A 15,598-nucleotide genomic window follows, 5' to 3' on the forward strand; every position below is an offset into this window, starting at 1 on the left:
CGAGTTTTTTTTTTGTCCGTCCGGGTTCGAGCTTAGCGGCTGTTAGCGGGCCGTGAATTTTTATTTTATTTTTTTTAAGTAAATTTTATTTTTCTTATTCAATGTTATTGATACTTAAGTGTTTGTAAACTTTTAAGACTTAGAATTAAACTTTGAAGTTTAAAATTTTAAATTTGAAATTTGAATTTTATAATGTTAAAATTAAAATTTGAAAGTAAGTGGCTACAAAAAATTATTTAATAAGACCTATATGTAAGGATCAAGCTCCGAAGACTTTCATTTGATATTTTTATTGAATAATATATAATACTTCAAATTAAGTTGCAAGTTCTTTTTTGATTTTGTTATTTTTGAACTTGCAAATTAAAATTTTACAACAATTATAAAAAAACAAATAGTACATCACATGCTTTGCATCATTTTTGTAAGTTCATCCATGTCAACATAAGGTTCTTGGTTTCCGGCATTGGTTGAATCAGAACCATAAACCATTATATCTCCAATTTTTTGGTCCTCCGCTTCATCTACCTCGTCACGCCCTTGATTTCGTCGTTCTGATCTTATCCAATCTCTGAAACACACTAGAATTTCCAAAGCGTTGCTACCCAATGAATGACGGGTATCTCCTAGTTGCTGCCTTGCTTGGCTAAATGCGCTCTCTGATGCGACTGTTGAAATCGGCACATTTAGCAAGTCTCGAGCCATGGCCGAAAGAACAGAAAATTGATTTGAGTTGCTCCTCCACCAACCCAATGGTAGAAATTCCTTTGTGCGGGGCTCTGCTGACTTTTGCAAGTAGAATTAAAGTTCATTAATATTCCTGCTAGGTTTGTTGATGCTCCCCTATTGTAGACCAAATCAAATAATCTTCAACACCATCATTATCATCCAAAGCACTGGTCCCAGATGTTGAAACTGAACTTGAAGGAATATTTGCATCTACAGCAGAAGAAGCATCAACAATGTTAGCATAATAATTATATAATGTTTCTAAATGTTTGTGTAGATAAGAAATACAAGTGTCAATATCAGGAGTTTCAATTGGTCCATTAAAAAAAAAAATTTAAAAAAAACGTTATTAAACGGGCTGAACCGGGCTGTAGCCCGCTAACAGCCCGTTAACGGGTTAACGGGCTTAGCGGGTTCCGGTGCACCTGTATCAAAAAACTGTTCGTTTGAAACCCGCTCCCTACCCAACCCGTCCCAGCCCGCGCCACGCTACAGTACCGGACTGGACCGGGCTGTAAACGGGTCAGCCCGACCCGATTAACAAGTATAATATACACTCACACGTCCGTGTCTCTAAATAGCAGTAAATATATATACCATAGACTGATGCTGTTTGAAAAATAATACAAAGTAAATATCAACTTGGAATGGGAAGTAAAGTTTTTGAACCCCCAGAATAGTACAAACTGAATTGTGATAGGTAATAGATCGACACTACTTGGGCAAAATCCTTCATACGCATCTGGAAAGTGCAATGCTAGTCCATTCTCATAAAAACTTTGAATGTTCAAAATATTACTCCCTGGTTTAAGGCCTAAGGAAGTTTGTACTAGTCTCTCTTGAACAGTGCAAGAGTTCACTTTGCAGCCGGGTAATGGATATTCTCTTTTAATCCTAAGAGAAATATCAACCTATTTTTCCCAATGTTTAATGTAGCAATTAATGGCAAGGCTACTAACCAATTCCACATTTCCGCTGGTCATAAGTCATTTTCACCAAGGAAATTTAGGGGCTGCAGACTTTTCAAACCTATGGAAATAAGAATTTCTCTCATTTGTGTAGTTTCTGCAGCTTGTGATAAGTTTGTGTAGCATTTTTTTCCATAGATGGACTTGGCTGTGGAAATTGGAGTAACAAAGTCCTTCCCTCTTTCTGAATTTTCCACTATAAATGGGCAAGCTTTCCTGCCATTTCAGCCATAGCGCAATTTGTCTTTCTTTGCCATGGGTTGCACAAAACCACATTCTACTCTTACCATAATTCTGCTGGGGGTACTTATATTGGCTACCTCAGATTTCACAGGTCGGTCGCTCTTTTTAAAATTACATAGTAAACACTAATGTAGCCTGCCTATACAATTTGGATGTTGCAGGAATATAGCTCTTTATTTCCCAAATACGTTCCTTGATATGATTATGCATCCATCATTTTCTTTATAAATTATATGCATCTTTTCTGGCTGTCTTGATATTCCAGTTGACCAAGTAGTAGATAGCTTCATGAGCTAATATGCAGAAACGCAATGCAGGTGCACAAACAGGAGTGTGTTATGGAACAAATGGGAATGGATTACCTTCTCCAGCAGATGTCGTGGCTCTATGCAAGCAGAAGAATATCCAAAGAATGAGAATCTACGATCCTCGCCAGTCCACTCTCCAAGCCCTCAGCGGCTCCAATATTGAACTCATGTTAGGTGTGCCAAACCCTGACCTTCAGAATATTGCTTCTAGCCAAGGCAATGCAAATACCTGGGTCCAAAACAACGTTAGGAACTATGGTAATGTCAGGTTCAGGTATATAGCAGTTGGAAATGAAATAAGTCCGCTAAATGGCAACTCCCAATATGTACCTTTCTTGCTCAATGCCATGAAAAACATTCAAAATGCAATTTCTGGTGCTGGTCTTGGAAACCAGATTAAAGTTTCCACTGCTATTGAAACTGGACTTACAACTGACACTTTTCCTCCATCAAGAGGCAAATTTAGAGATGATGTTCGACGATTTATTGATCCCATCATCAGCTTCCTAGTAGCCAACCACTCACCTTTGCTTGTCAACATTTATCCTTATTTTTCAAAAGCAAGCAATCAAGACATTAAGCTTGAGTACGCGCTATTTACATCACCTGGAGTTGTTGTCAATGATAATGGAAAAGGATACCAAAACCTGTTTGATGCCCTCTTAGATGCCACATACTCGGCCCTTGAAAAGGCCGGTGGCTCGTCTTTAGAAATCGTTGTATCAGAGAGTGGTTGGCCTTCAGCTGGAGCAGGGCAATTGACCTCCATTGACAATGCCAGGACTTATAACAACAACTTGATAAGGCATGTCAAAGGAGGGAGTCCTAAAAGGCCCTCCAGGCCAATAGAGACTTATATTTTTGCATTGTTTAATGAGGATCAGAAGAGCCCTGAATTTGAGAAGCATTTTGGACTATTTACACCGAACAGGCAGCCAAAGTACCCAATCAACTTTAACTAGTTGGAGAAAGCAAGAGAATTAAGGGAATAACAACTGTTTTCTTTAAATAAATGTAATTAAATAAGGGTTGCCCAGCTTCAGCAGAAAGCAACTCATTTGTATTATGTACCCAGACCTATATGCTTCTATGGAAGGCACTTATCTCAGTAGTCCATAGTGATCTTTAGACATCTAGGTCAGAGCTAAGCAAAACCAGAATAAAGCTAATGGGAAAATCCAAACTGAATCTCAATATACTAAAGATTATTAACTTTATCCAGGTCCCAAAATTTCCTTGTGCTACAATTTGTTCGTTTAAATTCAAATTGTGTTAGTTTCAAAATGAATGGTTTTAAACTGGGGAAAAAGTAATGGATTATAAGACTGTTATTCAAAGAAATTTACATGAAGCAGAGGAATAAACCTTAGCTAAAGGAAGCAAAACAAAGAAGTCCTTAAGCATATAGCTGGAAGAGAAGAGAAACCTCTATTCATATTTGCAAAAGAGATCTTTTCAGGAAAAATCCATCAAACGAATCCACCACTGCCTCCAATAGACTCAACCACCCAAGCACAACAAAAAACTGTTAGTAAAAAAAAAAGCAATTCGAGTTTCTGTTTTGCCCAGTAGGAATTACCAAATAAACAGGTGAGATAACTTATGAGACCCTTGTTCTACCAAGAACCTATTTCTCCTGTACCGAAGGGATCAGGTTCACTTGAGTAGTGAAAAGCAGTCCTGGACCCTGAATAAGCATGGCATGATATGGAATCTAAATATGGAAAATATTTTTTGGTAGCATTCAAGCTATTTGCCAGAAATCCAATTTTTCTGGTCATGCAGTTCGCTTCAGCATTAAATGAGTTCCAAGTATACAAATGATCTCAATTTCTCAAGTAGTTCTGCATGATTTTGTCTCTGCGGTGGTCTGCATCTGCAACTCCTTTTATTTTCCTAGTTGGTTAATGGTTCTTGCAGAGGTTGATTATTTCTCCTCTGAAAGCATTTTGAGTTGTTCTAAACCACTTCAATTGCAACGAAAAAGTAAAGCAAGAATGAGAATCTTAAATCCAAGTAAAGTTACCCGATGTGATAAAGATTATTTCTTTGTGGCAATGGCTTCTAATTTCTTGACCATAAGACACCAATGTCTTCCTAGCCAAGATGAAATCCTGATTTACTGTTAACATTTGAGCTGCCAATGATAAGACATCTCGGAAACATACATCAAGAGTAACTTATCATTTCAGATAAAGAAAGTTAAGTTTAACTTGGAGTTTCAAACCATGATAGCTACTACATCTTCAGTGATCACCTTTTGTCCGTCAGCTCACATTTTCCTTTGGGCTACTAATGCGTTTCTTTTGGTGAGACTTTTGCAGTCACATTTGTTAAGAAAAACAAGAGTTGGGACTAACTTAACCCCAAAATCTTGAGGTCAACTAGCACATTTGTTAAGAATTACTATTTGCTTACGCCAAGGTCTGTCATTTTAACATCATCAGTATGACAATAACGCTTAACCTTACAAATTCACCTCGAATCACCGCTTGAAGCAACACAATTACACAAGTCCAGAGAACTTGATGCTAGGCATGAGTTTCATTTCAACAAAGATCATAGAATGGTTAAATAAATGCATATAAAAAGCGCAAGTATTATCTATAATCTTGAGCATTAATCACAAAATATATCCATAGTGATGCTGCTTTAACTTTTTCCAGTATTCACCAGAGTATTACTCATCACTCTGAGGAATTTTTTCCACTAGTTTGTGAAGTAGTTATATGGTTGAGAATAAGAATAACAGATCTAGTAGAAAAAATGTCATAGAAAGTTATCTGGTGTTGAGCAAGTAAATCTGTAATTATCTTTCTCATCACAAATTTAACTGTAATTTCATCATTATCAACATCACTGTCAAGAAGTAGGTTTCAATGTATGATTTGTATCCAAAATATACTTCAGCAACTTTTAATAGCTAAAGCAAATATAGGAACAAAGGAAAAAAACGAAAAATAAAGTGTTCTCTTGTGTATACCATCTCAGAACAATTATAACCACTTGCTTCATATCCTTAATCATCTCTTTCTGATAATTGTTAAACATTTGCTAGTAAATGATGGAAACTTCTTCAACAAGCCATAACTGCCAAAAGACTCTCTCTTTTTGTTCAAACTCCGATATCTCAAACAAGTGGTGAGTAGAAGGCAGTTGGCATGATGAAGAAGTTGCCATAGTTTACTCAATGTTTTGCACCAAAGATACTGAAGTTCAACTGATTCAGATCTGAAAAACTGACGGCTGCGGAGATCTGAAAGTTTCTCAAACAACTAGTCCTTTATATAGGGGTGTCCTTTGGGGTTTTGGTTTTCTTTTACTTTTTGTTTTGATTTCTAAAAGGATAATACAAATTTCCCCCTGAACTAGTTTGGTCTTTTCAAATAAACACTTAAACTTTTCGGGGGTACTATGACACCCCTAAACATTTTCGAAACGAAATAAATACCCCTTTAGTGATAATGTAATACAGAAAGTGAGCCCACTCTGGAGGGCAAAAAAAAAAAGAAATTAAGATTGAATCATGTATACAAGTGTCATTCTGTAATTGGATACTAAATAATTATGTTTATCTAATTAATTATGATTATCGCTTCCCTTTCTTTTTTCAATTTTCATCTTTAGAACTCAATCATGATGTTAGGGCTGTGCATAATTTGGTAATATCAAATTACCGTACCAAAATTAAAAATTTTGATATTTGGTATTCGATATTTTGATATTCGGTATGGTATTCGGTTTAAGTTTTTTTTTTAAATGGTATTAGGTATAGTATTTGGTATTTTAAAATAAAATACTGAAATACCGATATCGTATCGAAATATATATTATATTACATAATACACATATTATTAATTATAATATAAATATAAAAAATCTAAAATTTTACTTTTCTTTATTCTCTAAGTTCATCAATTAAGTCTAAGCAATTAACAAGACATTAATGACCAAATTTATTCCTTTATGTAGAATTTTCTCTCTCTGGATTGATATTTTCTGGTTTTGGACAAAAATTTTATCAATAAACATTTTTAATTAACCGCAGCTCAAGTGAAAGAGGCAAGAATATGACCATTGTTTTACATAGCACGGTGAGTGTGAGCACCTAATTTTTGACTATATTTGAATTTTTATCACCTTCTACTATGTAAATATTTTTAGAAATTTAATATATATATTTTTAGCTTTGTGACATTTTTTTTTATATAGGGTAAACATTAAAAATAATTTAAAAGGTCAATTATTACTATTAATATTATTTTTATTCTTTATCTGTATTTTTAAATAAAATAAATTTAAAACCCGAAAAAATTAAATATTTTTAAAAATTTTCGGATTTGCATAAAAAAATAGGAAAAGTAGAAGTATGAAATTAAAAAGTAAAAGTAAAATTAGGTGAAAATTATTTAATAAAAAGTAAAAGAATGTGAAAAATTAAAAAAATAAAAGTAAAAGAATGTAAAAATTTTAAAAAAATTAAAAGTAAAAGAAAGTTGGAATTAAAAAAAAAAGTAAAGGTAGCTGAAAATTAAAAAAAAAGTAAAAGTAAGTGGAAATTAAAAAAAAAGTAAACTAAGTGGGACATAAAAAAAGAAAAGTAAAAAAAGTGGGAATTTAAATATAATAAAAGTAAAAATAAGAAATTAAAAAATAAAATTAAAGAAAAGTGGAGAATTATTTTTTTAAAAAAATAAGAAAAATTGGAAGTGGAAATTTTTTTTAATTAAAAAATAATAAATAAAAAAAAATCTGAAAAAAAAAACCGATTTTTTTTTATAAATAGGAGATAAAGGAAAAAATAAAGGAGGAGGAGAAGGAGAGAACAAAAAAAGAGGAGAGGGATTTGAGAGAAATGTTTTTGCTTCTTCTACGCTAGGAGAATTTCTATTAGTATCATTATTTCTTCGTCTTTCTTTCGAAAAAGCCAGCAGCTTCACCACCCAAAAACAACCCTTAAACATCCATAGAACAGCCATTTTAATACCATAAACTACCATCCAAACCCGGTTGAAACAATGAGGCTTTTAGTTGAGGTCAGCGGCCAGTTTCGATGCTCCGTTTGAGGTCTTGCGTGCGGACTCAATGAGTTTAAGATTCAAAGTTGTAAAACCGTAAAGTTTCAGATTCAACTTTTGAGGTCCACTTCTTATCTTGTTTTGATTAATGATATGAGTTGTTTCTTTTTCTTTTGGTGTTCTTTGGTATTCATTTATATCTTGAATGAATGAAATTATTCTCTGTTAAACATGCTGCCAATTTTTGAGCTTCCTCTTTGTATATTTATCTTAGTTCATTAGCATATTCTCTTAAAAAGGGTTCATCCATGAATGGTTTAATAAAATTTGCTAATTGATAAGTGAGTTGTGATTGTTCATAAAAAAAAAATTTATTGAAATAGAAGCTCAAGCAAGGTTATGTCTCTGTTTGGTTATTAAGTACTTCATGTGTTAATAAATGTGCTTTAGTAGTTCCATCTTTGTTTTAAATTAAGTTGTCAATTATCTAAAATATAGAGTTAAGTTGTTAAACAAATTTAACTAAAATTATGTCACTGGTGAAGATCTAATGTTTGGGCCTAGACAAATGGGTTGTTGAAGAATGTGGGGTTGTGGGGTTGTGAGGTTACTATAAGCTAATGAAAAAAATTATTCTATCTTTGGGCCAAAACTTGAAATCTGCTAGGCCAATTAATCTCATATATTGGCCCCTTTTATAGTTCTTGAATAATTAATTTAATCTATTTCATGCTTTTCTACAACGACATACTCTTATGGCTTTACAAATCTTAAATTAGTTTAAGACAAATAATTCATAAACATCGTAACTTGTTTTAGGCGCTATTAATAAATTATCGCGACTATGAGTACGGTTCCCGTTGTATAGTCACGATACGTAAACTCCAATTCGAGTGCGCGTTTCACACGACTTGACCATAACTTCAAATAATAATAATAATAATAATAATAATAATAATAATAATAATAATAATAATAATAATAATAATAATAAATCGCGGGTGAGTTTCACGTGGCGCGATTTGCAATGTGTACCAAACGACAAGTGTACGACATCGTAACTTGTTCAAGAAATAACTCCATAAATACTAAAAGCCGTTAAGCAAGTAACTAAAAGTGATCAAAAGGTAAAGTGCACAATAGGTTTAAAACATGTAATAAGTCAGATAATTAGGTCAAGTATTAATTATTAAGCAACCGTGCTAAAATCACGGAACTTGGGAGTGCCTCACACCTTCTCCCGGATTAACAGAATTTCTTACCCGATCTTCTGTGTTCGCGGACCATAAATAAGAGTCAATCTCCTCGATTTGGGATTTTAAAATAAACAGGCTACTTGGGACACCATAACAATTATTCCAAGTGGCGACTCTAAATTAAATAAAATAATCTCATTTCGAACAATGTCACTTAGATTGGATAAACTCCTCTATCCCATATCCCTCGGGAAAAATGAGGTGTGACAGCTCTGGTGACTCCGTTAGGGACCGAACCCAGAATCTCTGGTTCAGGGTTCATAATTCAAGCTTAAATGACTTTTATACTTGGCTTTTGTTTATTTTCTGATTTTTTCGTGTTTGAGCCTAATGTGCTAAATGCCACTTTTTTGTGAACTGTATATAAACTGTTACGAAAACCCTTATTCTCTCTGAGTCTTCTAAATCTTCTGGGAAGCGTGCGATTCGCATGGCTTCTTTTCTATTAGAGTCATACCCTAATTTTAGAACGAGGATCGGACAAGTTGCAAAGCCGGTGAAGCTTCTGTATTTCCGGTACGCTCCCCCCCCCTCCCCAAGTTGTCCGCTCGGGTAAGCCAGGTCTAGAACAACACACCCAGGATTTAAAGCTAGAATAAAGTGCCTCATGCTTGATCCCTAGTAGGTACGCTTGTTTGCATCACGTACATTTGACTTTGGGGGCTCAACACATGGGTTGGGTCTTTCTAAGGACAGGTGTACTCGAAATAAAAAGACCATCCTGATGTATTTTACGTGCTACTTGTATATTTATTTACTTGGGCTTGCATGTTGACCGACTTCTAGAATAGGGAAGAAAAATAAAGAAAAACCAAGATTGAGGTAGGAGAGAGAAAATCACTCGGTTCTGAAAATCCCAATATTCAAAATATCCTGAAACTCTGCCGAAATTTTGAAGAAAAAAAAAAAGGAAAAGAAAAGTCATTTCAAAATAAATCAAATTTTTCTGTTCCGTCAAAACTAACCGAATAATGCGGGTCTGATTCTCACCGGATGTGAGATACGTAGGCAAACCTCATCGGTTTCGGCCTCCAATATTTAAAAAAAATCCAAAAAATATTGTCATTTAATTCCTTCTTTAAGAATATTTTCTTAGAAAATCCCAAACAAATAAAATAAAATAAAAACTTTAAACCCAAAAATATTTTCTTTGTAGAAGTCTTTCATTTGAAAAAAGAAAACAAATCAAATCAAAAACTAAAAAAATATTTTTTACCTTTTTTTTAGAAGTCTTTCCCCCAAAATTCAAAAAACAAAAATCAAAATCCAAAAAAATATTTTTTTCCTTTTGAAATTTACAAAAAAATATTTTCTTTCTTCTTTAGAAGTCTTTCTTTCACCAATTCTCAAAAATAAAAAATAAAAAAAATAAAAAATATCGAAAAACAAATTGAAAATATTTTCGTTGGTAGGAGATTTTGTCGGATTATTTGTATATGAGTAAAAAAGAGAGTTAGTTTATCTATTTTATTTCTGATCTTCCTGAACTACGCAAGATCTGATTTATGCGGCGTTGTGATACGTAGGCAATCTCCATCGGATTCTATCATAGCCATAAACAAATTGAGTGAAAAAATAAACCGAAAAAAATTAAGTGAAAAAGAAAGAAAAGAATGACAAAAAATAACATAGAAAAATAGAAAGAAAAATACAACAAAAAGAGAAAGAAAAAGAAATCAAGATATGAAGAAAAAAATGAAAAAAAGAAAGAAAGAAAGAAAGAAAGCAAGAATGAAAAAAAAATCCAAAAAGAGAACGATTTGTCCAATTTGAAAACGAAAATCACGAAAAGTTTTCGTGAATATGCTATCAAATGACGTGAGCAAGCCGCCACGGTAAAGCCTCCAATGGACGAAACAAAAATGGTTACGGTTTTCCTACAGGCCCAAGAGGCGGACTACTTCCAGAACATGATGTCTCCTATGGGTAGACCATTCGTTCAGGCTATCAAAATTGGGGAGATGGTCGAAAATGGTTTTAAAATGGGCCGAATCTTGAGTCATGCTGCTTTTAAGGCCACATCACAGCCCGTTCAGAGTGGTTCAGAGGGTTTGATGAACAAAAATTGGAGAGATGAAGAATTTGATCTGGCACTGAATGTCATTGCAGTCATTGCCGAGACAGGAAAAAAAAAACCAAAAAACGGTCGCCAAGCCTGAAAGTTCCCCATGAGACGGGAGTTTCGGTAGCCAGTCTTGCTATCCTTTCTGCGTCCGGATTATATCAGGGTGTGATCCGGATGTTTTACTTTATTATCTTACTTTCCGATGTAAACCCTTCTATCTTTAAAATTCAAAAAAAAAATTAAATAATATTTCATTGTCCAAGAATGTCTCTTCTCTTAATTTTGTCACTTTTTCTTATTCTCTTTTCAGTTCTGTTAATGCAGATTTTATAACATGACATGCTTGCGGACTTCATGCCCAAATCCTAAAACACTGTCAGACCTCGAAATAATGAATCAAGAAGCAGAATGTGTTGAAGATAAGGCTTATGAGAAAATAAATAAAGAATTGGAACAGTAGGCCTAGGCCAAGTCTGAATGAAATCGGAAAAAGATGAAATTTCTCCGGATCATTGTTGAAGCAGAGATTGAGGATAAAGATTGGATTACGAACCGATTGGAACAATTGACACTGATTGATGAAAAATGATTGGCCGCAATTTGCCACGGGCAGTTATACCAACAAAGAATAGCCCATGTCTACAACAAGAAAGTGTGGCCCAGGAAATTTGAAATAGAACAACTCATCGTGAGACGTATCCTCCCACCTCATGAAGAAGTTAAAGGAAATTTGGCTCAGAATTGGAAAGATTCATACATTGTAATGATAGTACTGTAAAAGAGAGTGTTGTATCTAGGAAGCATCAAAGAAAATGTCCCTGAAACAACTGTCAACGCGGATGCAGTCAAAAGGTACTATGTTTGACCTTATATGTGGCATTAATGTTCTCAGATTGGGATGATGAAGGCTTTCATTCTCGCCATCCAAACATCATTAACCCTTTTGCTAACCCTTTTGAGCCGGTTACCTTCCTTTGATTACCCTCTTTGGAACCTGAAGATGTTATTAAAAAAACAAGAAAGAAAAAAGAGAAGAAAAACAAAACAAAAAAAGAGAGAAAATAGAAAAAAAAAATAAAATCAAACAAGTTCATATTCGTTGAACTACGTTCGACTTGATTTCGAAAGGATACGTAGGCAGCCTCCCTTTGGGGTTCAGTCACACCAAAACAAAAATCCAAATTCCCCCAAAAGTTGAAAGTGGGCAAAAGTTACAATGATTCGGTGATGGGTTTGCCTGAAAGGTTTCAACGTTGTAATTTGATCCAAATGTTTTTTACCCCAAAAAACCATGTTCAAGTCCTTTTGATCAATCGGCAAAGAGGTTCGAAATAGGAGGGTACAGTTACTTGGATCTGATACAATAAAATGAGAGAAATAAAATAAGAGAGTCTTATCGGTGAAAACCCTCATGGGCACCATAAGGCGATGGTAAGCAGAGAAATTGAAAATGAGAGAGTCTTACTAATGAAAACTCGTAAAGAGCACTATAAGGCAACGGTGAGAAGAGAAATGAGAGAGGTCAGATGGTGAAAACCCGCAAAGAGCGCCACTGATCGAAAAGAGGATCCTCACAGTCACAGACATCGACACTGTCTTGGGCAAGGTTTCTTGATTTCAAGGCAAAGTTGTGATGAATTTCTGAGAGTTGGACGGTCTATACAGATCAGGCATCCAGTCCAAGAGGCATGTCATGTTCATTGAAGTCCGCATGCACTCCAGATAAGTCTTTCTTTCTTTTTCCTGAAAGGGACACCTCTCGTCTAAGTTCATTTGTCCATTCCATTATGTGCTTTTCTTTGAATCCCTTTCGGTCTAATTTTGTTCCAAAACTAAGACAAAGAAAGGATGGTAAGAGTGATTTACAGGGGTTTGTTTTGTCTGATACGAGCTAATATTCAAAAGGCACCCAGCCTCGATAAGGGCATCAAGTCGACTCCGACTGGCCATGATGGTCGATGTTTCGAAATCAAAACTCCTGAAAAGAAAGGAAATCAAAGTCAAATGCCCACAAAGGCAAAATAAAGTTGAAAGGTTAAGTCTCGCGTGACTAACCGTCATGGCAAAGTCTGGAAAAGACAGAGGTTCTCCAGGATCAGAAATGCAATCGCTATTCAGGAAATAACCAATTGCAGTTGAAAGGGCCGATATCAAGTGACCGAAACATTCAAGGCCACAAAACCAGCCACCATTTCAAACTAACAAATTGTTCTTTGTTCAAAAAAAAGAAAAAAAAAAGGAAACAAGTGCAATCCAAAAGCAACCTTGCAAGAAGCAGGTGCAACTAAAAAGAAACAGCCTAAGGGTTAGAAACAACTTTGCAGTAACAACTCCAAAAAGGGAAATTTCCTCTAAAATTCTTTCCCGTATTTACTCATTCTCTAAAAGAATAATTTTAAAAAATAAAAAGAAAAAAATAGTTCAAAATCATAGTAGTATAGGGTACACCAATCCCTAACTGCATTTTTCAACATAAAGTCTCAACTCCCTAGTTGATGATTATTTTAGACATAGGGTCTCCAGTCCCTAGTCGCTTTTCCACCATAGGGTCTTCATTCCCTAGTTGATATTTTTAGACATACGGTCTTCACTCCCTAGTATGCTTTTCCAACATAGGGTCTCCACTCCCTAGTTGATGATTATTTTAGACATAAGGTCTCCATTCCCTAGTTGTTTTTCCAGCATAGGGTCTTCACTCCCTAGTTGATATTTTTAGACATAGGGTCTCCACTCCCTAGTTGATATTTTTTGGCCATAGGGTCTCCACTCCCTAGTTGATGTTTTTAGACATAGGGTATCCACTCCCTAATCTGTTTTTCCAATATAGGGTCTCCACTCCCTAGTTGATATTTTTAGACATAGGGTCTCCACTCCCTAGTCTTCTTTTCCAACATAGGGTCTCCACTCCTTAGTTGATGATTTTAGACATAGGGTCTCCACTCCCTAGTCTGCTTTTGCAGTATAGGGTCTCCACTCCCTAGTTGATGTTTTTAGATATAGGGTACCCATTCCCTACTCTGATTTTCCAACATAGGGTCTCCACTCCCTAATTGATTTTATTTTTAGACATAGGGTCTCCACTTCCTAGTCTCTTTTCTAACATAGTGTCTTCACTCCCTAGTTGATGTCATTTTAGACATAGGTTATAAACCCCCTAGTCTCCTTTCCAATATAGGGTCTCCACTCCTTAGTTGATGTTTTTAGACATATGGTCTCCACTCCCAAGTCTACTTTTCCAACATAGGGTCTTCACTCCCTAGTTGATATTTTTAGACATAGGGTCTCCACTACCTAGTATGTTTTTCCAACATAGGATCTCCACTCCCTAGTTGATATTTTTAGACATAGGGTCTCCACTCCCTAGTCTGCTTTTCCAACATAGGGTCTCCACTCCCTAGTTGATGTTTTTAGACATAGGGTCTCCACTCCCTAGTCTATTTTTCCAACATAGGGTATCCACTCCCTAGTTGATTTTATTTTTAGACATAGGGTCTCAGCTTCCTAGTCTCCTTTCCAATATTGGGTCTTCACTCCCTAGTTGATGTTATTTTAAACATAGGGTCTCCACTCCCTAGTCTCTTTTCCAACATAGATCTACACTCCCGAGTTGATTTTATTGTAGACATAGGGTCTCCACTCCCTAATTTCTTTTCCAACATAGGATCTCCACTCCCTAGTTGATTTAATTTTAGACATAGGGTCTCCACTCCCTAGTCTCTTTTCCAACATAGGGTCTTCAATCCTTAGTTGATTTTATTTTTAGACATAGGGTCTCCACTCCCTATAATTCCTTTCAAACATAGGGTCTTCACTCCTTAGTTGATTTTATTTTAGACATAGGGTCTCCACTCCCTAGTCTCCTTTCCAATATAGGGTCTACACTCCCTAGTTGATTTTTTTAGACATATGGTCTCCACTCCCTTGTTGCCTTTTCCAACATAGGGTCTCTACTCCCTAGTTGATTTTATTTTAAACATAGGGTCTCCACTCCCTAGTCGCTTTTTCCAACATAGGGTCTTCACTCCCTAGTTGATTTCATTTTTAGACATATGGTCTCCACTCTCTAGTCTCCTTTCCAACATGGGGTCTTCACTCCCTAGTTGGTTTTATTTTAGACATATGGTCTCCACTCCTTGTCGCCTTTTTCCAACATAGGGTCTCTACTCCCCTAGTTGATTTTATTTTAAACATAGGATTTTTACTCCCTAGTCATCTTTTCCAGCATAGGGTGTTCACTCCCTAATTTATGTTATATTAGACTTAGGGTCTCCATTCCCTAGTCTCTTTTCCAACATAGATCTCCACTCCCTAGTTGATTTTATTTTAGACATAGGGTATCCACTCCCTAGTCTCCTTTCTAACATAGGGTCTTCACTCCCTAGTTGATTTTATTTTAGACATAGGTCTTCACTCCCTAGTTGATTTTATTTTAGACATAGGGTCTTCACTCCCTAGTTGATTTTCCAACATAGGGTCTGCACTCCCTAGTTGATTTTATTTTGGACATAGGGTTTACACTCCCTTGTCTCTTTTCCAACATAGGGTCTACATTCCCTAGTTGATTTTATTTTAAACATAGGGTCTCCACTCTCTAATCGCCCTTTCCTACATAGGGTCTCCACTCCCTAGTTGATTTTATTTTAGACATAGGGTATCCACTCCATAGTATCTTTTCCAACATAGGGTCTCCACTACCTAGTTGATTTTATTTTAGACATAGAGTCTCCACTCTCTAGTCTCTTTTCCAACATAGGGTCTACATTCCCTAGTTGATTTTATTTCAGACATAGGAACTCCACTCCCTAGTCTCCTTTCCAACATAGGGTATCCATTCCCTAGTTGATTTTAGTTTTAGACATATGGTCTCCACTCCCTAGTCTATTTTCCAACATAGGGTCTTCACTCCCCAGTTGATGTCATTCTAGACATAGGTTATAAACTTCTTAGTCTACTTTCCTACATAGGGTCTCCATTCCCTAGTTAACGTTTTTACACATAGGGTCTCCACTCC

General features: G+C 35.5%; 1 protein-coding gene and 1 long non-coding RNA gene across 2 annotated transcripts; one reads left to right on the plus strand and one right to left on the minus strand.

Moving 5' to 3' along the window:
• Window positions 1-256: 256 nt before the first annotated feature.
• On the minus strand, window positions 257-5,498 carry LOC107811226 (uncharacterized). The gene is made up of 3 exons (XR_001653871.2): window positions 2,579-5,498; window positions 2,303-2,477; window positions 257-939 (listed from the first exon to the last, which is right to left on the minus strand). It is a non-coding gene; the product is annotated as an uncharacterized LOC107811226 (long non-coding RNA).
• LOC107811225 (glucan endo-1,3-beta-glucosidase, acidic-like) lies at window positions 1,788-3,479 on the plus strand. Its single transcript, XM_016636112.2, has 2 exons — window positions 1,788-2,031; window positions 2,258-3,479. The coding sequence occupies exons 1-2, from the start codon at window positions 1,953-1,955 to the stop codon at window positions 3,208-3,210; spliced, it is 1,032 nt and encodes a 343-aa protein (XP_016491598.1). The 5' UTR covers window positions 1,788-1,952; the 3' UTR covers window positions 3,211-3,479.
• Window positions 5,499-15,598: the final 10,100 nt, after the last annotated feature.

The sequence above is a fragment of the Nicotiana tabacum genome, chromosome 24 (genome assembly GCF_000715075.1).
Source record: "Nicotiana tabacum cultivar K326 chromosome 24, ASM71507v2, whole genome shotgun sequence".
Taxonomy (NCBI): domain Eukaryota; kingdom Viridiplantae; phylum Streptophyta; class Magnoliopsida; order Solanales; family Solanaceae; genus Nicotiana; species Nicotiana tabacum.